Source organism: Neofelis nebulosa, chromosome 5 (genome assembly GCF_028018385.1).
Source record: "Neofelis nebulosa isolate mNeoNeb1 chromosome 5, mNeoNeb1.pri, whole genome shotgun sequence".
Classification (NCBI taxonomy): domain Eukaryota; kingdom Metazoa; phylum Chordata; class Mammalia; order Carnivora; family Felidae; genus Neofelis; species Neofelis nebulosa.
This window is the reverse complement of record NC_080786.1, coordinates 26,102,307-26,126,234: the sequence shown is the minus strand read 5'-3', so window position 1 is coordinate 26,126,234 and position 23,928 is coordinate 26,102,307. Positions and strand designations below refer to the sequence as shown.

The 23,928-nt window shown below is 48.4% G+C and overlaps 2 protein-coding genes across 5 annotated transcripts in view; both read right to left on the bottom strand.

Moving 5' to 3' along the window:
- Positions 1 to 23,928, bottom strand: part of COLQ (collagen like tail subunit of asymmetric acetylcholinesterase) — a 76,821-nt gene that overhangs the window by 46,386 nt on the left and 6,507 nt on the right. For 2 of the 4 annotated variants that reach the window (XM_058729846.1, XM_058729849.1), the window contains exons 2-3: positions 2,402 to 2,514; positions 1,191 to 1,292 (exon numbers count right to left, since the gene is read on the bottom strand). In XM_058729846.1, the coding sequence (XP_058585829.1) occupies positions 1,191 to 1,292; positions 2,402 to 2,514 (215 nt within the window). Of the gene's footprint in view, positions 1 to 1,190; positions 1,293 to 2,401; positions 2,515 to 8,344; positions 9,022 to 23,928 lie in introns of those variants that run through there. The other 2 variants (XM_058729848.1, XM_058729850.1) reach the window with 2 other exon arrangements.
- The window catches only part of HACL1 (2-hydroxyacyl-CoA lyase 1), a 93,584-nt gene continuing 72,057 nt past the window's right edge, over positions 2,402 to 23,928 (bottom strand). The window contains exon 21 of the transcript XR_009261741.1: positions 2,402 to 2,514. The gene's annotated coding sequence lies outside the window, so the exon portion shown is untranslated. The remainder of the gene's footprint in view (positions 2,515 to 23,928) is intronic.

The following is a 23,928-nucleotide window of genomic DNA, read 5'->3' as shown; positions in this document are numbered from 1 at the left end:
GTGTGCCAGTCCTCGCCATAGAGCTTATACTTTATAAAAAGACCAAAGAGACCGACCACAATAACAAAATAAGAAAACCGTAATGAGAAAATTGTGCGGAGAATTAAAATAGGTCATCGGGATTGAGAATGACAGGGAACGGTACTGTAGACTGGCTGGTTGAGGAAGGCATCTCTAAGGAGGTGGCCTATAAACTGTTCTGAGTAATGAAGGAGCTGGCCGTGGTAAAAATCAGAGGAAAGAACATTCCAAAAAGCCTGAGCCACGAGCGCAAAAGCCCTAAGGCTGGAACAAGCTTGATATGCTTTAGGACCCAAGAGATATGTGTTGGGTGGACAATGTTGGTATGATACACTGTAGGAGATACAGGTGGGGTCCTCTTGCAGGGCCTTAGTCTCCTGGGATGGGAAGCCGTAGGAGGGGTCACCCAGGGGGGGTGACAGAATTCCTAAGGCACTTGGGCAACTGACTATACTGCCTGTACCCTTTTTCATCTCCCCACGGCAGGCCCCGAGCCCCAAGCCAGGGGGCGGTCCTCCTTGCTGGGCCCCCTCTCCCAGCAAGCCAGGGGAGCCAGGGTCTGTGAGACAGGGTCTCTGGAGGGTACTCTTGTTTGCCTAGAAAATCCTTTCTCTAACATTTCACCTGTTCCTCACTCTTTCCTTTAGCTTTAGTGGGGTGGGGGGAGGCTGCCTGGTCACAGTGTCTAATGAGGCTCAGACTAACAAGTTCCCCATTACCTCCGCTTTCCTGAGCCAAATGCAGGCACTTCTTGGTTTACGGGGGGGGCGGGGGGGGATTGGTCAATGGTCACATAAGGGGCAACCAATTGTCGTCAAGCGTCTGATGATCATTATAATAATAATAATAATAATAATAATAATAATAATCATATCCATCTAGACAGCAGCTCATCTGGTCCCCTCACCACCACCACCCAAATCCAGTACCGTGGGGGTAATTACTGTCTCCGCTGTGTAGGTGAGGATATCAAGGCTGGGAGGCCAGCATTCTCCCAGAGAAGAGGAATCCGTATACTCACCTCGTGGCTCTGGAGCCGGAGGTGAGCTAGGGAAAGAAAAACGGCCCCCATGTCGCGTTGAAGAGGGCAGCTCTAAGAGACTCTCCCCAGTGGGTTTTACTGCTCTGAACAGAAGACAGCAGGACAGGGTCTGGTGGAATGCACCAACCTGGGGGCCAGGGGGCCCAGGGGAGCCGAGTGATCCTTGCACACATGAGGACTGTGTGGTCTCCAGTTCCAGGATGAAATTCTTCATGTCTGGGGAGAGAAGCTTCAATGCAAGCAACACATGGTCATGGGTCAGACGTGGGGGACGGAAGAAGGGTCACTACCCCTGGACACAGATCTGCCTCCCAATCCAGTCCCCAAGATTGGTGGTTCCCTGACACCCCAGTGGGTGTCCCAAGAAGATGACCTTCTGAGCCCCAAGTTCCTGTTCTCTCCTGAGACATTCCTGGCTTGAATAGATTATAGAGATAGAAGAGCCCCTTTGGATGGAGTTAGGAAGCTCATTTCAGGGCCTTTGCCTAATGTCTAGGCCAGCACCATCCAACAGAAATGAAATGCAAGCCACCTAGGTAGCTTAAAATTTTCTGGTAGCCACGTTAAAAAAAGGAAAAAGAAGGAAATAAAATTAAGTTTAATAATAGATTTAACCCAACATGTCCCAGATAGCATTTCAACATCTATTCAATATTAAAACATTACTGAGACGTTTTACCTTCTTTCTTCATCCCAAGTCTTCAAAATCCAGTGCGTATTTCATACGTACGGCACATCTCAACTCTAACGAGCCACATGAGAGGTGTTGAAGACACACATGGCTAGTGGCTACTGCATTGGGCAGTACAGGTCTAAGAATTCTCAGAAAAATTCAAGAATCTCAAGTCGCAAGACTCTTCTGGCCTGTTGTCTTCCCAAATCCTGTTCCCTCTCACACCTCAGTATGACTATAGGGGGACCATTTCCTGCGCCCCCTCATAGAAACAGGCTATGTTAAACATGGGCTGTGGAAGGGAACTTCATAAATACTTGGGAAGAAAGGGGAAATTCTGTTCTGAGCAACTGAAGGGAGCCTAGAAAGTTATAAATTCACCTCATTGTTCTCAGGGAGATGGGACGCTTTTCCAAATCCAATTTCCTGCTGACAAGAATCTCCCTCCATAACTTATTTATGACAGCGGGAGAATGGACACACACAGGAAACTGCAAAATGCCCATTCTAGAGTTCAACCTGCTGTGTGAGAGTAAAGGGTTGGATCCCTCGAAAAGAATCTGGAGGCTTCTCACTTCAAGTGTGGGGAAGCTGGGGGCGGGGGCTGTGTGGTGGGCACTGGGGAGCCCGTGTGTCTGTTCTCTCACAAGCCCTGAGGTACTCACCAGGCTTCGGCCTCCTCTGAAGAATGGTGGTGGGAACAGCGGGGGTGGAGGGGGCGTCAGGAGGCAGCATGCTCTGTGGCTGCCACGCTTCTTCTGATCCAGGCCGGGAAGAGCTGTGCAGAGAGAATTGCTGCTCATAGCCCCGACAGTGTCGGGACCTCTGTCATGTCCCCTGAACCCTAGGGAGACCCATGCCGCAAACTCCAGGTTTCTGAATGGGATTTCTAACCAGTTAGATGTGAGTGCACCGTCTGTTTGCCACTTGATGTAGCCCTCCCCCGGCCTTTGCTGAACGAAGATGGTTAAGCAGCTGGTATGGACACCATGACCATAATAAAGTCCATGTCTCCTTCTTCGTGGACTGACTTGTCACTTTGTAGATGTGACAAGGAACGAAAAGTCCAGACTCATAATACACCTCCAACAGAGGAGGAGAAGGAAGTGTTTGTTAATTACTTTGATGGTGCCCCTCAGAGGGAGGCTCAGGGAGGGGGCATCCAGGGCCCAAGGTGGCATGGACTATACAAGACCCGGAGCCCTGATTTAAAACACATACTTGATCCTAGACTCTACACACCCATTTGGTGTCACCCATGCTCACAAAAGGGTTACAGTCTAATGACTCAATACACGGGTGTGAGGAGATGAAGGCGGGGGCCCTGGACCCTGATAGCTTTATTGAACACGGGGTCTTGCCCATGTTTGATGTTAGGGTATGTTCAATGTTGAAGTATACCTTACAGAAAGGACATAGATCATAAGCACACAGCCCAACAGATTTCTGCAAAGTGAACACACCCTAGAGGCTGGCCCCTGGATCAAAACACACAACTCCCCATCATCCACAAGCCCCATAAACTCCTGTCCAATCTCTGCACACCTCCCTCGCCACCATTCTGACTTCTCACCCCAGGGACTCATTGTATCTATTCTGGAACTTTATATAAATAGAATCAGACAATATGAATTCTTGTGTATGGCTTTTTTTGCTCAACACAGTGTTTGTGAGGGTCATTCGGGTTGTCGTTTGTAGCTGTTAGCGCTGAAGAGAGTTCCGTTGTGTGACCAAACCACAATCTACTTATCCATTCTGCAGCGGCTGAACATTGGGTCGATAGCACTCCACACCCCACCAGAATGGCTAAAATGAAAAGGACAGGAAATAACAAATGTGGGCAAGAACGTGGAACAAACAGAACTCTCGTACATTGGCTGGAGGCGGGGGGTGTAAGTTGGTTCAACCTCCCTGGAAAACTGCTTGGTATTGTCTACTAAAGCTGAATCCAGGCAACCCCGACAGCCCAGCAGTTTCACTCAGGGGTGTTTAGCAACAGACAAGTGGGCATATGTTCACCAAAACACATGTACTAGAATATTCACAGCATTGATATCCATAATCACCAAAAGCTGTACATTTACAGTTCCCAGTTTGGGTCTCGTGAGGGTACCCTCACCTTCAACCCTTACGTCGAGCCTCTGACTTTGTAGAACTTGGGCAGGTCACCCGCCACATGCCTCTCGGGCCCTGAACCCAGTTTCAGTCTTCTCTCTCAGGGGCCTGGGCTTGCCTACTGTCTCCACCCTGTGCTCCAGGACCTGCCTGCGGACATCAGGCAGCTGGTGGGTGCTCCCCAGGAATGGCTGCTTCGTGCGCTCCCACGTACTCCCTCCCTGATGGAGGAACATTCCACTGGCCCATGCCAATGGTCCTCGGCCCTCTCCGAGCCAATGCCTCTGTTTGTAAAGACCCTTTTATTACCCGGAAATGAAATGCATAAACAATACACCATACATATGCAATTTTAAAAATCAATATAATCTTGCAGCAGCCAGACGTGGAGGTGGCCCGTCAGGGCCATGGAAGTGGTGAGGACAAAAAAGGAAGCAACCAATGCACACGTCACTGGGGAGAAAGAAACTGGGGGCCAGCGTGCCACAAGAGTGAATGAGGAGGAACAATCGAGGGTGGTTTTGAGGTGGCCGGGACCTGGGACAACAGTGAGTCAGAGTATGAGACGGGAAGGTCAGAGGAGGCACTGGTTTGTGGGAAACCTGTCAGATTTGGTATTAGATATTTGTTCATTCCAGTACATGCTTTGTCAGGCACTGGGCCAGGCCATGATGAGGGGCAGAAAGATGTCTAACTGGTGCCCCTGACCTGTAGACACTAAGGCCTGAGGGGCTGCCAATGCCCTTCTGCTCATATCCCATCCCTCCCCCCTGACACCTAGCCCATCCTGGAGACTCTTACTCACTAACCGAGAACTGGCAGGTGCCGCCTCCACCAGGAAGCTTTCCTTGACTTCCCAGGCCAATGTTGAGGGTCCTGCCATGTTTTTCTCTGGGTTTGCCTCTATGTTAGCTCTTATCCATGGGGTAAAACAGTTTCCTTGTATTTTCCCGACTATAGTACTTTCTGGGAGGATGGAAGCCAGCTTTTAATCCCCATGTTCTAGCACAGTACAATGACATACACTAGATATTCCACAAATGTTTGCTAAATTGATAATAATTAATAAAACCCAAGACACTACATGCGTAGGCACCACTGAAGTGCTTCACATATAGAAATTGACCTAATCCTCACAGCAATCCTGAACGTCATCGTCACCCCCATTTTATAGATCAGTTAACTGAGGCAAAGACTAACAGTCTGGTTCTAGGGTTCTTCTCTTGATCTCCACATTCTTCCACGCGCGGTGGGAATGTGGGAAATAAAGGTCGGGAGCTTGGAAGAAGGCAAGGGGCTCCCATGACAACTACCTGAGATACAGTACGAAGCGCCTCCAACCAACCCCACCCCATCGGCAACACGCCTGTAGTTGAGTGAGACTGCCTCTTTGGACTCATTGCGAGGGAGGATACACACCCAGGGGGACCACGTGGCATCTTGGTAAGAGGGTGCTAGAAAGGATTTACTCTAGGATTTGGGCTTTCACTCAGTGATGTTGGGGGAGACTCTGAGGAAGTTGAGTCTGGCTTCGCTCTGGACCAGATGCTGGCACGGAGCGAGAGCTCGTCTGTGATTATCTTAGTTCTTATCTAGAAGAAGAACAGAGCAGAGGGAGACGGAAGCTGTGGTTAGTAAAGCAACAGCACTCACGCATATTAACAAGGATCGAGGGATGGCTGGCCATTTTTGTGGTTGGATGGTGGTCTTTTGTCTGTGTCTGACATGATGACGCAGTGGCCTGGTTTTGTCTTGGTCCATCACAGTCACAGACTGGCCTTGTCTGAGGGTGTTCTACGACACTGATTCTGTTCAACAGAACACCATGGCCCAGCTGTGAGTGGCAGATCCATTCTACCTGTCATGGGCCACTTTCTCTCTCTCTCTCTCTCTCTCTCTCTCTCTCTCTCAGTGGTAAAATACTATAGCTATGTTGTTATAAAGCATGACATTAACGCCAATCATATTCCTCTTCAAATTCCTCCAAGTTTCTTTGCTGGACTGTTGGGTAAGCTGGGAGTGGCAGGGTCCATTGTTCCACCCTGCCTGGGGCACGTGGTGAAGGTGGCAGACACGCACCAGCACTCCAGGACCATTTCAATGCCACCCCAGTGGCAGTTTCTCCTTTGCTGCTCTTTGTGTGCTTTGGCACACAGCTAAGGGCTGAGGTTGTGGTTTTCCACAAAGTCTCTCCCGGCCAAGAGCACCTGGCAGGCTGGCAGGTTCACGTGGCTCATTTGCACTCCTCACCATTTATTTTTCCAGACCATATATGGTCTCCAGTGCCTCGCTTCACCCCACATTCTTTGTGGTCTCCCACTAATGAAAGAGTCTATCATTTGAAGCAATTCTCTTATTTCTTCCTGGAAACTGGAGAACTCTTCAGCGAGCATAAGTTGCTTTTCCTGCCGAGGCATCTGCATTGTTCACCTCTCCCCATCCCTCCTCGCCCTTTCCCCCTTGACCTTGACTTCACTTTCAGCAGGTGAAGAGCATCTATTTCTGCCCACCCCCCCAACTCCCTGGAGATGTTTGTTTTTAGCACAGTCTAGTTTATTTACGGCTCATTCCAGCTCAGAATATTTCCATCAGGTGGATGTGTTTGGGAACAGCTTCCCACCCCTCCCTCCCCTCCCAGCCAACTAAGCCAGGACTTCACATGTCTATTTTGGTGTCATCCGAGCGGCCTGTGGGTCTCTTTCAGGACTGTGATGCCTCCGTGGAATCATGTCTCAGCCCAGGGTCCAGCTTGGAAAGGCCCCAGCAGGCTCTGTGGTAATGGAAACAATCATGCACGTATGAACACAGGGCCTGCAGAAACCTGGGTGCGCCACGTGGCTCCGACCCAGGCAGCTGCCTGGGAAATGCCAATTACCATGGAATTTCAGGACCACTTGCCCTGACTTAAAGCCACTGAAGTCCTACTGTACGTGGCCACTGCAGTGCCAAATCACGGGTAGAAATAACACTGGGTCTAATGTAGGCTTTGGGCAACTGTTTGGGTTTTGTTTCTGTTTTGTTTACTGTTATGGATGCTGGCTTTGCCCTTTTCACTCAATACCCACTTGACTCTTGGGCACTTCCTTGGAAAGTGTGATTCACTTGAACTTACTCCTGGAAATATAGGGAGTTGGATCAAAGAGTAGGAATCTGGGTGCAAGTGACTAAGTGGCCCAGCACAACTCATTTCTGAGACTTGGTTTCCTTACCTAAGCCCAACCCATCTGCAAATTCTGTTTTCATACATATGACACCAGGGTCACCACTGTGTACGGATGCAGTGGGAGTCTGCATCTCCCACTCACGAGGCCAGCCCATCAGTAGGGTATGAGAGGCAGCCTTTCTGTTTCTGCCTCCTGTGTTTGTATGAAGCAGTCCCCCCCACTCCGCATTCCCTACCCAATCAAGAAAATGTGTCATTAGAAGTCACCAAAGGAGGGACACCTAGGTGGATCAGTTGGTCAGGCATCTGATTCTTGGATTCGACTCAGTTCATGATCTCTCAGTTTGTGGGATTGAGCCCCACATCAGGCTCTGTACTGACAGCACAGAGCCTTATTGGAATTCTCTTTCTCTCCCTGCCCCTTCCCAACTCAAAATAAATAAACTTAAAAAAAAGAAGCCACCAAAGGAAAGAAGTCACATAAACATCCTGCCTTTGTAGGGTGAGAAAATTTCAGATACAGCCATATACTAACTATTCTGCCACCGTTTGTGAAGTTGGGAGACTGCTTAACTTCTTATTCCCACCTCCTTCCACTTTCGGGCCTTTCCCTGCCTGTTAGAACTTGTACTAGAAGGAGAGAAGAGGTGAAGGGCACACATTCCACTCAGCTTTCTGAATGTGAGTCAGATGTCTCCACTACAGTGAAGTTCTAGTGATAGCTGGCTTCAATCTGCTCCAAGTTTTTCCTGATTCACATATTCCAGAGAAGGCTGCACCCTACAACTTTCCTCCAACCCCCACACACCCTGAAAACCAAATTCTGATCTTAAAAGTTGAGTGTATATGAACTTCTCTGAAAGACCATGGTAGGAATTTGCCATCTTGCAATTTGCCCCTGAATGGGCAAGGGGAGCAGGTGAGGACACAACCCACAAAGAAAATGACTTGGCAGTGACCACATGACCTAAGCCGGTCAGCCTGGAGAGTAATGGAGAACATCTTGGCCACCCAATACCAGGGCTGGCCCCGACCACAGTACATGACATTACTTCAAAGCCACAGGAGCAGCAGCTGCCAGCCTGCCACCTCAAAGTCAAGGTCACAAGAAGGGCACACATAAGTGCACACACCCGAGTGTGTATACCAAGGTCCCCACCAACTCCACTCCCAAACCCCTTTATGTTGCATCCAACACTGGTCGAGAAGTTTCAGATTAAAGACTGCTAAAAGCACCCAGAACAAGTCTGCCTTCCAAGCCTTTTTTCTAAAACAATGCACACATCATATATGCAGGCGCGCACACACACACACACACACGCAAACTCACCCGAGCAGCAAGCTGAGTAACAGAGCAGTCCTGAAATGGTGAGCAGGTGAGTGAAGCTGAGTGATGGAACAGTCATCGTGGGCAAGGCCCAAGGAGGGACTGGCCAGGGAACACAGGCTGGCGACAGGCTGAGATCTGTCACGCCTCTGAGCACTCCCAGCTGGGCATTTGGGGTGGGAGGCAGCCAATCCCTGCTTTGGTGTTGCTTCTGCCCCAGATGCCAGGGGTCCAGGGGCCAGTCCTGAGCTCCGGGGAGCAGGAACAGGTAGGCAGTGCTCTGGCCTCACCAGAGGCTACCCTGGGGGCGGCTTGGGGGAAGAAGAGGGCCCCTGTCCCAGGGAAGGAGGCGAGGCTGGGAGCCCGGGATCGGATCGCCCCTGCCAGCCAAGAGGAAATGGGAGTGTAATCCGTCTAAAAGGCTGCTTCTCGTTCAGCTCAGAAACTGCCCCTGTCAATACTGTTCTGGCGAGCCTCAAAGTCCACACCCACCATGACTGTCCTGGGGGAATAGGCCCTCCTTTACTTCAGGGAAGACCTTTGTCACCAGGGTCTTGGCTCTGACCATGTCTGTGCCAAGGTGCTGCCAGCAAAGCTAAACTTAATTTTTAAAATTATAAAAATTTTAAAAAGGTATATATAGATATATCTAGATATAGATATTCCCAAGGGCCTGGTGGGGCAAACCTTTTTAGATGAAGCCTGCCTGTAAAATAATAAAGTGGCATATACCAGATACATGTGGAATCTATCTGATAACAAGCATGCACACACACACACACACACGCACAATTCTAGATCATAAAAGACAAGATTATTAGTACTTATCAATAAGCACCATTGTTTTAACCAGCTTAGTAAAAATCTGCACTGCAGGAGTCCTGACTGCAGGAGTCAGAAAACTTTTTCTGGAAAGGGCCAGACAGTAAATATTTTAGGCTCTGTGGGCTGCATGGTGTCTCTCACAACATCACTCTACTGTTACACATGAAAGTAGCCACAGACAATAAAGGAATGAACATGGCTGCATTCTAATAAAACTTTATTTACAAAAATAGGAAGCAGGCTGGATTTGGCCCCCCAGGCTGTAGTTGACTGACCCCTGAGCTATAGGCTTCAAAAGAAAGGATATTCTTTGGATTCATTCGTTCACTTACTGTTTCATTCATTCAGAAACACAAACTGAATGCCAAAAGTATGCAAGACCCAATGACTAGACACAGTTCCTGTCCTTGGCATATGTCATTCAGTTTTATGGAAAGAATACAGGCACTGGAGTCAGGCAAACCCAGGCTGGAGTACCCAGGCTGCCACTTACTAGCTTGAGGAAGTTATTCACTCTGAGTCTCAATTTTCTTATCTTTAAAATGGGTAAAGCAAAACCCACTTTGTTAGTTTGTTGTGAGGATTAGAGCAAAGGATTTCAGAGTTCCTGGAATAGAATAGGGGCTATTTTATTGACATTTTCAGAGATAACTATTATACAAAGTACAAAAAGAGAAGTGGCTAACACAGGGCTAGGGGATGTCTAGAGGGATTTATAACAAGAAGTGATGGGTACCGGTTGGCAGAGGGATATAAGTGAGAAATCAGGGAAAGCTTCCTGGAAGAGGTGAGCTGAGCTTTGAAAGCAGAGAAGATCTGCTGGTACCAAGATGAAAGGAGTAAGGGAGGAAAGGGTTAGGCTCTGTTCCTTCTCTGGAACATTTCCCTCTGTTCTCAAAACACAGAGTCTAAGACATCAGAAAGAGCACAGAGGGCATGGGGTGCTTGGTCTTAAATCCCAGACAGTTGCAGAAATGTCATTGGCATATTGTCCCAAATGCCCCTGCACTGGGTCACATTCCTACAGCTCATTTTTCAAATCCCATTCAAAAACTCTTAGAGATGGAAGTTTTTCCACTTTTTAGCACCACAAGCATTTCCTTTTTACCATTCAGCATCAAACTGTTCCTGAAAAGGTTTACACAGGTCAACTACTCAGCTGCACTTTGACTATTGTAAAAATAAAGGAGACTGACCTAGCTGGTCGCTGAGGTCCTGCCCCACCCTGCTGGTGTTCGAATCTCTATTTTGAACGTAATGACTCAGGCCCATGAACATCTCTTTCTCTTTTCCATGTTGCTCTCCTTCTGCAACTCTCTTCTCTGTCCATTTCATTCTGTCTCTATGTCTCCCTATCTCCGACTTTGTCTCAGTCTCTCCAAGCACTCTGGGCTGAATGCCTAGATGTGTGCCCGACTAGTGTTAACTGCCCTGCAGCCAAGCATGGCAGCCTGGGATTAGGATTGGGCTGGTCTCCAGCCCTGGTGCAGCCAGTAACTTGTTGTGTGACCTTGGCAATTCACGTCCCCCCCGGGCCTTGGTTTTCCCAAATATAAAATGGGAGCATTGGACCAGCTGAGCTCTAAGCCCTTTCCAGCTCTGGCTTCTACCAGGGGTTATGATTTCTGAGACTTAAATGGTCCTTCATGAGGGCCCTGGAAATGGACGGAAGATCACTCTTTCCCCTTCTCCCCTGGTGAGCCATCCCCTGCCCTCGAGGCAGCTGGCCTGCTGAGCTCCCTCAGGTTCCTTGGCCCAGGCACCAGCTCACCACAGCAGAGTGGCCTGCAGAATCTAATTCATAATAAAAGTTTCCGGGGCCTTCCTGCAGCTGTCAGCAGGTGTCATATTCACAGTATTTTGTCTTAATTACAGCTCTGGTATTTATCAACCGGGCCAGAAGTCCACTTCTGGAATGCCGCCTCCCTGGGCACTGTTCCAGAAGCTCCTGTCCCCCTGCTGCCACATGCAGTCCTGTTCCCCAAGGATCTGGGCGAGTGGAGTCCTTTCTGCATCTTCCCCTCCTGTGGCTCCCACCCCTGCTGCACAGAGAGATCCTGAGGCCTGGATAACGGAGCATCCTCCCCAAGGACCCAGAGTTCCCAGTGTGAGGCAAAAACACCTGCATGTTTAAAGGCACAGCCCAGGGTTCCACCAGCCCCAGGGTACCTCAAGTCTGATGTCCCATCCCCAAACCTGCATGGGCAGAGAAGTAGACTGGAAGATATGGGATCTGCCTTCCCACCGGCAGAGACTCTCTGTTTGACCAAACTTTGTTCAGCTTCTCGACATGGCCTTGAACTTGGGCCTCTGTGTCTGCCCTTGTAGAGCTCAGTTTTAGCAAGAGTCCAGCAAAATCACTTTACAGTGACTCCCCACCCTTGATATCTAACTACCGTTGGTATCTGTCTGACCAAGTTCCTCATTCCCCCTACCCTTGACATCTTAGCACCCCGGCCCGCCTTTGACAAGAATTCCATTGAATGGATTTAGCAAGAATCTCCCAACCCCTGATGTTTCCTCTTAGTAATTTTCCATCCACTGAGCGCCTCTCCTCAACAGCTCCTTGGCCATAAATCCCCACTTGTTCCCACTACATTCAGAATTGAGCCCATTCTTTCCCCTGCGGAGACAAGTTTGCACCTAGGGCAATAGTCTTGAACAGAGTCTTCCTTCCCATGTCAACAAGAGAATAATTTCTTCTTAAACACCACCTCCAAGAGAGGCCTACAACAGATTCTACTTCATTTACTGAACACTAACCATTGTCAAGTCCTTGCTACGCCACATGGATACAGAGGTGAAGAAGCCTGAAGCGTGGCCTCTGGAGGTCAAAGAGTTTTCATCCTACCTGCTAGTGAACTGTTTGGTCCAGCTTTCCTGGAATGCTATGTTAAGAAGGACTCTGAGGAAGGAGGGGTCACCATGTATTAGTACTGGCCTCCCTGAGACGAGGGGAAGGAGGGGCGCCTGTGCTGCAAGCTTGCAGACCCTTGCTTAGCAAAATCCTCCTTGCGAAACAAGGACAACACTGGGCTCGGCACCTCCCGCGCGTCGTGGCGTTTAATCCTCACAGTAGGACTATCCTCATTTTACAGAGAAGGCATCACTTGGTCCAGGCCACACAGACGGCACAGAATTGGGGTCAGAGTTCAAAAGGGGTCTTGCACACGGCCTTGTGAGATGGTGCCCTCCTGCTGGCCAACTTACCCAGCCCTGGAGGGACGGCTCTCCACGCTGCCACCTCCCACTCTCCTGCTGTTCTCACTGCTCTCCTGGGAGGGCAGGGTGGCTTTCCCACTGCCCTGGCCCTTCCCTCGCCAACAGGCTCATTCCACTCTTCACTCCCAGTCACTGACTTTACGTCCAGGAGAGCTGGGGCTATGCAGAGAAGGCTAGTACTCCCCCCAGAGGTGTGCTCCTCCTTCCAGAGGCACTTCCCCAGCCCCCTGCAGTGTGAACCGCTAGGGGCATGGGACTATTCTTGCCAATGGTTCTGCCTCGGTGCGGAGCACTCAGACCTGAGGGGATGGTGGAGCCACAGAAGGGGTCCACATCCCTAAATGCCAGCGTGGACAGGAACTGCCCCCAGCCAGGAACCCTGGACTGTTAGGCGAGCATAAATTTTGATCAGATGAAGCCATTAAAATGTCACTGCTTGTTTATTACAGCAGATAGTGTTACCCTACCCTGGTAATGAGGCGCCAACAATAGGAACTAGGCTGTGAGCATTCAGCATCCTTCTCTGATACTAATACACACAAGGTGTATCAATACATCTTGTATTAGTATTATCATCCTCATTGTTAGACAAGGCTCAGAGATTTAGGGATGCATCTATGGTCATACGCAGCCAGTAGGTAGTAGGCCAGGAATGAAGCCAGATGTCTGACACTGGAGACTTCCGGAGATTTGGTTACCAGCACAACGCGATGACCTCTCTCCCTGACTACCAGCCAGACAGAAGGAGCGGGGAAGCGCAGAAAAAAATGGCAGGTGTCATCTCAGCCAGCTGGGGTTGGAGAAGCTTACTGATGGCCAGTTCCATGCTTTTCTAATCAAACCTTACAATCAGTCATCTTTGGGCCTCAGTCTCCTGGTTTGTAAACTCACATGAATAGACAATCTTAGTTGCTCCCTATCATGACCACAGAGAGGGTTCAATTAGTATGTGAATGGGCTTCAGTCAAACATCAACCTTTTCTGTTAAATAGTTTAGTCTTCAAAGTGGGCAATGAGGGGCACCTGGGTGGCTCAGTCGGTTGTGTCTTGATTTCGGCTCAGGTCATGATCTCATGGTTTATGAGATCCAGCCCCAAGTCAGGCTCTGTGCTAACGGCCAGGAGGCTGTTTGGGATTTTCTCTCTCTGCCCCTCCCCAACTTGTTTTCTCTCTCTCTCTCCCTCTCTCTCTCTCTCTCTCTCTCTCTCTCTCAAAATAAATAAACTTAACAAAAAAGTGTGGGCAATGAATCCACAACTCATTTTGAAATCCATCCAAAGAAAAAAACAAGATGGACAAAGGGATATGTGATAGAGTAAATATAGCAAAATGATAATGATTGCATAATCTCTTTGGTGGGTGTATCTGTTTGCCAAGGCTGCCATAACAAAGTACCAGGGTGGCTTAAACAACAGAAATTTATTTTTCACAGTTCTGGAAGCTAGAAGTCCAAGATTAAGGTGTTGGAAGGTTTGGTTCCTTTGGAAGCCTCTCTCCTTGGCTTGCAGATGGCCACCTTCTTCTAGCTGTGTCCTCACATGGCCTTTCCCCTGTTTGAGCATCCTTTGGTATCTCTGTGTGTCCAAGTTTCTTCTTCTTATAAGGACACCATTCAGACTGGATTATGACCTTATGACCTCACTTAACCTCAATTACCTCTTTTAAAGGCCCTGTCACCAAGTACGGTCACATTCTGACGTGCTGGGGTTAAGGCTTCGACATATGAATTTGGGTGTGGGGTACACAACTCAGTCCATAACTGTAGGCATACTGGGGTCTCCTGGACAGTTTTTCCCACTCATTTGAATGTTTGAACTTTTTCATAATGACAAAGAATAAAATATAAAAAATTTAAATAGGAAACAGAGAACAAGTAGATACCTCCACAAGGATTAGGATTGGGAGTGTGTCAAAGTTAGGGCACCAGCGTTGCCTGGAGAAGCCTGCAGCCATTCATTATGAGAACTTGAGCAGGAAACTGAATCCCCCTGAAGGACATGTTCTCTTCTGCCCCATCCCCTGCCAATAGGGATGTGTCGAGGAGGAAGGTCTGTCTTAGGCAGATGAAAGAAAATCCTCTCATATTTGCTATTTTATATTAAGTCATATATCAAAGGTGACTCCTTTGTGCATAGATTCAAGGAGACAACCCATCCTCCTTTCTTCCCACAAGGGAATTTTTTGACCTTATCTAAAGGGAGCCATCTGTTTTTTTTTTTAGTTCAAGTTCTAATTTGACAAAATGGCATGTGGTAAACAGAAAGGAAGAAGGAGACAATGTTATTAGGAGCCAAGGGAACATCAAGACACCTCCCCAAGACTGGCTGCGCCTTGGCTCTGAATTTAATTACAGTGTTCAGCATAAAGCAGAGAGCACTATTAAATCTTCTGCTACGGCTTGACAGGGAAGGCCAAGTTTGTAGAGTTATTCAGGAGATCTGGCAATAGGTCAGAGACAAAAAACCCCCCCGCTACATTGGCCCAAAGGGTTGGTTATTTCCAAAACCCACTGACAATTGGGGCCTAGTGGAAAGACCCTGTGTTTCTAGCCACTGTGTCCACACCTTCATTTTTCCATGGTGACATTGTAGCTCTATTGACACTTGTGATTCAAAGCCACATAGCTCACTTAACCCTTCCCCTGGAGCACCCCTCCCCATCCTTGCCCCCAATGCCTCTGGTATTTGTTGTCCGAGAGTCCTTGGCAGGTGGGGAGGAGGGAAGCATGGTAACTGGGAGTCCCCTGGCTCCCACCCCCAGCACAAGCATTTCTACCTATTGGTCTCACTGAATCACTCAGATCTCTGGATTCCAGAAAGTGGGGGACCTTAGGCTGACTCCTTTGGACTCAACTGAGCAATAGAGCTTCTCAATTAAACAAGTTGGAAAGATGAGCCCTAGACTTTCTGCAGCACTATAACTGTGTGACTCTACCATTCTGAGATCTCAACTCCCATTGCTTTAAACAGACTTTTAAAGACAGAAAAATCCCATCCCGTGTGCTCCAGATGAGAGGCTCTGTTTTGTGTGCATAGCTGGAATTGAATCGGTAATACATTCATGTGATTCAAAATTCCAAAAGTACAAATGAACATACATGAAAACTTTCCTACTTCTGTAGCAGTTCCAATTATTATCACTCATTTAGTTTTCTGTGTATTCTTTCAGAAATGTTCTATGCATATACAAGCAGATAAGTAAACAGAATAGATCCCCCCCTCTTTCTCAAAGGGTTACCTGAATATACAACTATACATAGGCTACTCCATCTTGGTTTCTTCACAGCATTTCTAAGAGCTTATTCTCTAGAACTACAGAAAACGCATCTACATTCCTTTCTATGGCTGCAGAATATTCCTTCACTTGGAAGACATTTTACCTGAAGCAAAAAACAAAATCATTCTTTAAACTATCTTCACGTAGCCTGAAAAAAATCAACTATGAAAATAGTAACAGGCACTGAACACTTACTATGCGCTAAGCACTAGCCTCCAACAACCTTAATGGTTATTAATATTTTCTCCCTATGACAGATAAGTAAACTGAGGCTCACAGCAGTGCCCAGGTAAGGGACAGAGTCATGACTTGAACCTAGATCAGCTGTCTCCTTGTCTTAGTTGCTCGGCTCTCCTACAAATTCCAATTACTTGCGCAGCCTGAGACACCCCGGGCGATCTGCTTCACTCCTCATTAGAGATTTCACTTGTGTTATTTTATTTAAATATTTATTTATTTGAAAGAGAGCACGTGCATGTGAGCAGGAAAGGGGAAGAATGAGGGGAGACACGGAATCTCAAGCAGGCTCCTCACGGTCAGTGCAGAGCCAGACACAGGGCTCGATCTCAAAACTAGGAGATCATGACCTGAGCCGAAATCAAGAGCCAGACACCTAACTGACTGAGCCACTCAGGCGCCCCTCATTTGTGTTATTTTCGTGTCACAAATAGACTGTGGGTTCCTAGAGTTAGTCTTACGAATCTTCTTCAATATAATAGTCCAGTACATATAGTAGGAGGTGCCATAAATATTGGTCGTTATGTTGATGGGAAGTGTATCAAAAATTATATATCTCAGGGCACCTGAGTGGCTCAGTCGGTTAAGCATCTGACTTTGTCTCAGGTCATGATCTCACGGCTTGTGGGTTCGAGCCCCGCGTTGGTCTCTGTGCTGACAGCTCAGAGCCCAGAACCTGCTTCAGCTTCTGTGTCTCCCTGTCTCTCTGCCCCTCCCTGCTTGCACTCTCTCTTTCACTTGCTCTCAAAATAATAGTAAATTTTTTAAAAATCATATCTCAAGTAATTGTCACAATTAATTTAGAGATGGAGACAGATTTAAACATGCTAATAATAAGAGAATTTGAATCAATTCAAGTGGATTTTATTGCCCCATTTAGAAAAATAAAGTTGAACAAAATGCAAAGTGGTCGCAGATAGGTATTTAGTCAGAAAACTGAGCATCTTGTCAAATCAGCCACCATTTGCTGGCATTCTATTTGAAAATTTCATACTTAATAATCTTCCTCTTACTGCCTGGGAGAGCCCACACCGGGCAGGCCTGGTGACTTGGCATCCACTGTCCATTTTGAAGGGGGGAAGATTGTCAAAGATTATCATTCCACAGTCCCCTTCTCCTGACAGGGACGAATTGGATACAGGAAATGGTTTGTCTTACCAGCCATGCTCCACACAGGACTGCACAGTTTCCAGAGGGTAGACACTCTCAGGACTCCACTGCCCTGCCAGGGTTCCCAGAAAGCTCACCTCCGTCTGCGGAGGGAGGGCGGCCTGTGGTGGACTGTGCCCATCGGCAGGCTTTTCAGCTGAGAACTCAGTGTGCTAAGGCACCGCCCTTAGGTGTGAGCCCGTGCTCCCCACGTCTAGCAAGCCCAGTGTCGCCTCTCAAGACACAACGGCACCCAAGTACATACTCGGCCAGCTTAGAGCTAGGAACTCCCATGCTTTCTCCTTGGATCCTCACAATGGCCCCTCAAATTACCTTCCATTGCATCCCACTGTCCAGGTGAGGAAAACTGGCTCTGACATTCAAGGTCGCCTGGAGTGCAGACATCCAATTCCAAAGCCCAGGCACCGAGCTGGCCCCTGCTCTGGCTTTAGATGGGAACTTGGAATTCTGAAACGGACCCTTCGGCATTATGAGCAAATCTCTCCAGGCTCAACAGGAGCAGAGGGGATCACAGCAGAAATGAGGCATCCCAGAAGGAGGCAAGCGGCCTGGAGTCCAGCCCTCTTAACACTATTTGGAATACCTGCTGCAGCCAGCAACTGAGCTTAACTATGTTCCAGGTGCAAGGCTCTGTACCTATTAGCTCATTCAGTCCTCAGTGCCATCTAACGAGACAGGTACTCTTATCATCCCCATTTTACAGAGGTGGAAACTGAGGTGTTGAGCTATTAAACCGCAACCATTTGGCCAAGATCACTCAGCTAGTGAGTCATGAAGAGGTCACTCAAGGCCAGGGCTGTCTGAATATGAACCCCATGCCCTTCAGGCACATACCTGTGGATTCTCAGGTGCCAGGGCTCAGAAGAGAAACACGTGCCAAGACCCCTTTATCGCGTAGGTGCTAATTACAATAAGTTAGCAAGCAACTCGTTAGCCACAAAGTCAGAGAAGTCTACGGCTGTCAAATCTGGTCCATCCCTTCATGTTACAGATGAGGAAACAGTCTCACAGAGAGCAAACAGGTTGGCCAATACTACACATGTGTCCTGGGAGTTAGTAGTAGGTCCAGAGAAATAACCCACGTTTCTTGAATTCTACCTCAGTGCCTTAGCCCTGTGCTACAATACCTCCCTAAGCACATCACTCAACAGGCCAACGTGATTGACTAGATGGGCCTGCGCCTCCTTCCAGTTGGACCCAAACAAGAGAACCTTAGCAGCAATCACTATGGTGGCCAGCTCTAAGCCTGTCAGGAAGGTACACTCTTTCAGGGCCTGCCAGCGGAGAAGGCGCAGGCCAGAGCAGGGGGCCCAGGTAACTGAAGGAAATTAAAAAAACAAAACAAAACCCATTTACCTCAGATACTTTGGGGAAAGCATTTCCAGGTCCCAAACTGTCCAGATAGCCATCTCAGCCTTCCACTCCTCGCTTTCCATGGGCAGGCATGGAGAGTGAAGGACGGTGCCACCCAGAACGACACCACTCCCTCGGGCTCTCATGTTCCTTAGACACGGAAGGCATTCTTCTTTTCCGGGGTTAACTTTCCCTACCATGACCTTGCCAACACAGCTCTACTAAAGATGGGCGGGGAGGGGAAAAGGGCTGTTGTTCTTGCTTGGAGCACCCCTCCCCAGCCCCCATGCTGAACACGAATCTCAATGGTTCAGAGTTTGGTTTCCGAAGGACCATAGAGACTTTGGAAGGCTTCCGGGGGCTACTCTGTGAGGTTCACCCAAGTATAGATGATCTCAGAAGCGAAACCAGTTCATTTGGGGCACAAAGGGGCAGCCCAGTTTCAATTTTCAATGATAATGACCCATCCCTTCTTATAGGAGACAAGTTCAAACACTTGAACAAACCCCCAGTCACAGTAAAGTAAGAAAGCCCCAGGAGGACAGGTAGGTCTCTGTGGTTAGGGTGGCCATCGTCACTCCATCCCCCACCCACCTGGAACCCTGAGAAGCCGCATGCTAGGCCTGAGACCCCTGGAAGGTCCCTCCTGGAGCACGTGTCCCCAGAGAGAACTACAAGCTGCAGCAGGAAAGCTCGTGGGGGCTTTCTCCAGACTTCTCAGACACACCAAGAAGGCCAGGTGAGCAGCAGGGCAGCATGAGTGGGGAAAGGAGTGCGGAGGCCTGGGAGGGAAGGAGACTGCCCAACTCACATTCATGTTTCCTTCTTGGTGTTCCTCTCTTTTTTCAGCCCCCAGCTGGTTTATGGTGCAAAGCCCTCAGCAGCCACGAGGCCTCTCCGTCAGCTGTTGCCAGCTCCCAACACACGCCTCATGCTTGTGCTTATATTGGTTGCTGTGGAGACCTAAGTGTGGGCTTGAATGGAGCTAAATGCTCTTGGGCTGGGAGATGGAATCGGGCCAGGTGTATTTTTAAAGCGATCTGGGAAAGCCAGTCATCACGAGAAGAGCCTTTTTTCCCTGGTCAACGTGTTCCTGCTTTAGGGACTCATTCACAAATGCTAAGTAATAGCTGAGCCCCTATTTTTGCCTTAGCTCACTGGATATTTTAAGCAAAAAGTTATGGTGTGGGTTGTATTTGCAACTTTTGACTTTTATAACGCAAGTGCATCGCAGGGGAAATCGTGCCCTTTGGCACGTGTACAGACACTGTGAGGTTCTGGAAATAACGACAGAAATAATGACACACTATACACCAGGCACTGTAGTTTAAGTACCGTATGTTCCTAATTAGCCCACTTAACCTTCACAACCCCTCTGTGAGTTAAACCCTACTTTTGGCCCCATTTTATGGATGGGGAAACTGAGGCACCAAAAGGGCAATTTGCTTGCCCAACATCACAAAGCTAAAGAAAACACAAGATTTGAAACCTGGTAGCAAGGCACCAGAGACCCTACCCCTAATCACTAGAATATTCTGCTTCTACAATGTTTTGAGAGTCAGAAAGTTCTAATTCGGAATTTTGGCCCTAGTACTGTGTGACCTCAGATAAGTGACTACCCCTTCCTGAATGTTAGTTTCCAGCTTGGTAAAATGGGGGTACTACTGGCTCATGAAAATGTTGTGAGATTAGAAGTTATATATGTAGGGATGCCTGGGTGGCTCAGTCGGTTAAGCGTCCCACTTTAGCTCAGGTCACGATCTCACAGTCTGTGAGTTCGAGCCCCGCGTCAGGCTCTGGGCTGACAGCTCAGACCCTGGAGCCTGCTTCGGATTCTGTGTCTCCCTCTCTGCTCCTCCCCCACTCATGCTCTGTCTCTCTCTCAAAAAAATAAACATTAAAAAAATAAAACAAAAAGAAGTTATACATGTAAAGAGGCTAGCAAAGAGAAAGCACTCAATGCAAGGTAGCTGAATTAGTATAGCTCTTTTTTTTTTAAATTTTTTTTTTAACGTTTATTTATTTTTGAGACAGAGAGAGACAGAGCATGAACGGGGGAGGGGCAGAGAGAGAGGGAGACACAGAATCGGAAGCATGCTCCAGGCTCTGAGCCATCAGCCCAGAGCCTGACGCGGGGCTCGAACTCACAGACCGTGAGATTGTGACCTGAGCTAAAGTGGGACGCTTAACCGACTGAGCCACCCAGGTGCCCCGAGTATAGCTCTTTTAAAGTATCAATGGCAGACACAGCTGCTTCCCTGCCCATAGGCCACAGCACCCATCAGGCTCTTCGGGCTTCAAGCTCCTACCACAAACACTTGTAACTATGCCAGAGGGCTCCTCCAGTCAAGAAATATGCTAGGGGCAAGCATGTCCCCAGGGGTTGGTGGGTAACTATCCCAGTCTTCTGTCTCCCTGCCCTCCTATTCTCCTAGAACTGCACCCCAGCAGCAATCCGCTCATGATCTCCCTCCGTGCTGCCTTCCCTTCCCTGTCTCATGTCCCCACTGCCCTACTGGGATTACCTCCTACATAAACTACTGACACACAAATCCTTGTGTTGGGATCTGCTGTTAGAAGGAACCCAAATGAAGACCAGTATATATGCTGATGCCTTTGATTCTGATGCCACTTAACCCTCGTGGGACGCTTTACCCAGTGGAAAGGTAGCTATGGTAGACTGAACAAAGAGGTCCAGACTGGTCCCTAGAACCTGTAAATATTACTCTATGCGGCAAAAGGAACTTTGCAGATGTGATTCAACTAAGAAGCTTAGGATGGGGAGATCAACTCAGGGGATCTTAAATGCAATCACACATGTCCTTTTAAGAGAGAGGCAGAAAACTTGACAGAGAAGAAGGTGGCAATATGACCACTTAGGATGCTATGTTACTACTGGTTTTGAAGATGAAGAAAGGGGCCAGGAAACAAAGATGGCAATGAACGTCGCTTAGAACTAGAAAAAGCAAGGAAACATTTGCCAGAGAGTCTACGGAGGGAGCACAGCCTTGCCAACACTTTGATTTCCACCAAGTGAAACTAATTTGGCATCCAACTTCCAGAACTACAAGGGAACAAATGTGTGTTGTTTTAAGGCACTACATTTGGGGTGATTTGTTCCAGTGGCCAAAGGAGACTAATACAGTGGCTCCGAGGCAAACTTGAGCAGTGGCTCTCAAAGTGTGGTCCCTGGACCAGAGCATCAGCAGCACCTGGGATCTTATTAGAAATGCAAACTCTTGGGCCCCACCCCAAATCTACTGAAATTCCAGAGATGGGGCCCAGCTGGCTGTGTTTTTACAAGTCCTCCAGGTGATAGGGACGCTGGTTACAGTTCGGTGGTTAACTCAAGTCAGCCATTAGGGCACCCAGTGAGCTTTAAACACTATCAATGCCTGGGCACATGCCCCAGAGAGTGATTTATTTGGTTCGTTCAGTCTGGCCACTGGGCTTCTATAAAACATCCTAAGTGATTCTTATGTCTAGCCCGGGCTGAGAACCAGCGCTACAGTTTGAGAATCGCTAATCTGCAACATTCACTTTCAAACTGAACTCTGCAGAGCTTGGGAATTCAGGAAAAATGCCCTGAGACTTCTAACGGCGGAGGAGGAGGCAGGGAGATCTGGGGGGCTCAGTCGGTTGGGCGTCCGACTTCGGCTCAGGTCATGATCTCACTGCTTGTGAGTTTGAGCCCAGCGTCGGGTTCTGTGCTGCCAGCTCAGAGCCTGGAGCCCGCTTCAAATTCTGTCTCCATCTCTCTGCCCTTCCCCTGCTTGTGTTCTGTCTCTGTCTCTCTCACAAATATGAAAAATAAAACTTAAAAAAAAATTAAAGGCGGAGGAAGAGGCAGGGACATCTGGGTGGCTCAGTCGGTTAAGCATCTGACTTCGGCTCAGGTCATGATCTTGGGGTTCATAAGTTCGAGCCCTGTGTCAGGCTCTGTGTTGACAGCTCAGAGCCTGGAGCCTGCCTTGGGTTCTGTGTCTCCCTCTCTTTCTGCCCCACTCCTGCTCACACTCTGTCTCTCTCAAAAATAAACATTAAAAAACTTTTTTTTTTTTTTAAATACAAAAATAAAGGAGGAGGAGGAGGAGGCAGAGTCCAAGCCAGCATGACTGCTGGACCCAGAGGTCAAAAAGTCACGTGCCCAGATGGGGCTAGCTAGGTAAATGCAAGAAGTGGACCAGGCTTAAGACAAGAGGGTGCAGTGGGGGTCTGAGGAGCTGGCACTGAGCAGCCACCAGCCACTGCATTCCAAACAGTTCTTGTCATATCAGAATATGTCTTGTGGGTCCTGTCCCATTTGTCAAGAATTTTGTTGTTTTTTTTTAAGAGACATCAGAAGCACCTTTTAAAAATGTTAAATCACTCTATTTTAAACGTTAGCAATGAAGGCCATGAAATACTTCTCTATTTTAAAGGACTACAACGTGAAGTCTGAACATGCTACACAGGAAGACTGGATTCCATCCTTGGGCAGCTGGTGTGGGCCTCCATCCCTGCCGCAGGTGTCTTTCATTCACGTCTTGGGACCAGCGGGCCAGCCTGGCCTAGTGCGTTTCAGGGTGATGCCTGAACTCCATATGGGTGGAATGTGCTTGTCTGCTCACTGCTGCATCCAGTTCCAGGTACATGGCTGGCACTTATTAAGTGTTTGTTGAGTGAATACTTACAGTAATTCTGGGAGACAGAATTTTATACCTATCTTACAGAGGAGGAATTTGAAGCTCACTGCAGTGAAGTGGCCTTCCCCCAACACACGCTAATAACCAACTAGCTCAGGATTCAAACTACTGTGCAGGGCAAATACAAACAGAGCTGTGAAAATGCTTTGCAAAACGAGAGGTTTGGGGATAACTGGTACCAATTATAAGAGCAGTACGAGTCAGTACTCACAATGTGAACCACATTTCAAGATGATGGGACGCCAGCTTATTTGGTCCCACAGGAGTCAGAGGGGCTTTCTATTCATTCTGGGGCTGTGCTGCTGTTGTGTGGCTGTGGCAGTGGCGGTTGTGGATCTGGGGGAAGCAGGTGTGAGCGAGGTGGATGGTGATGTGGGGGCATGCCTCTGGATATCGGAAGGGAAAGCCTCCCATCTCATACCCAGCTCTCTCTGTACCTGAGCTGCAGCTGAGTCCACTGCTTTATTCAGAGGCTTGGGGTGAGGTGAAGGGGGAGATTGGGACCCATGGGGAGCCCTCTAATTTAAGAACCCTCTCTGATTGCATTATCCAGAGGAAATATGAAAAGCTAAATCAGAGGAGATGGTTAGGAAGTGCATTATGGAACATTAAACAATAGCTGATCACCATCAGACACAAATAAATGGCCCATAATCTACTGCCAAGAACATGAATGGTTCCCAAGTGGTGACCTGGCTGGCTTCCAGGCAGGGCAGGGCAGAGCTGGACAGCAGGTCTTTTAGGCCACAAAAACCCTGCTCAGGGTCACACCCCAGTAGCCAACAGAAGATTCTGGTGCCCAGACAGTATTCACTTTTT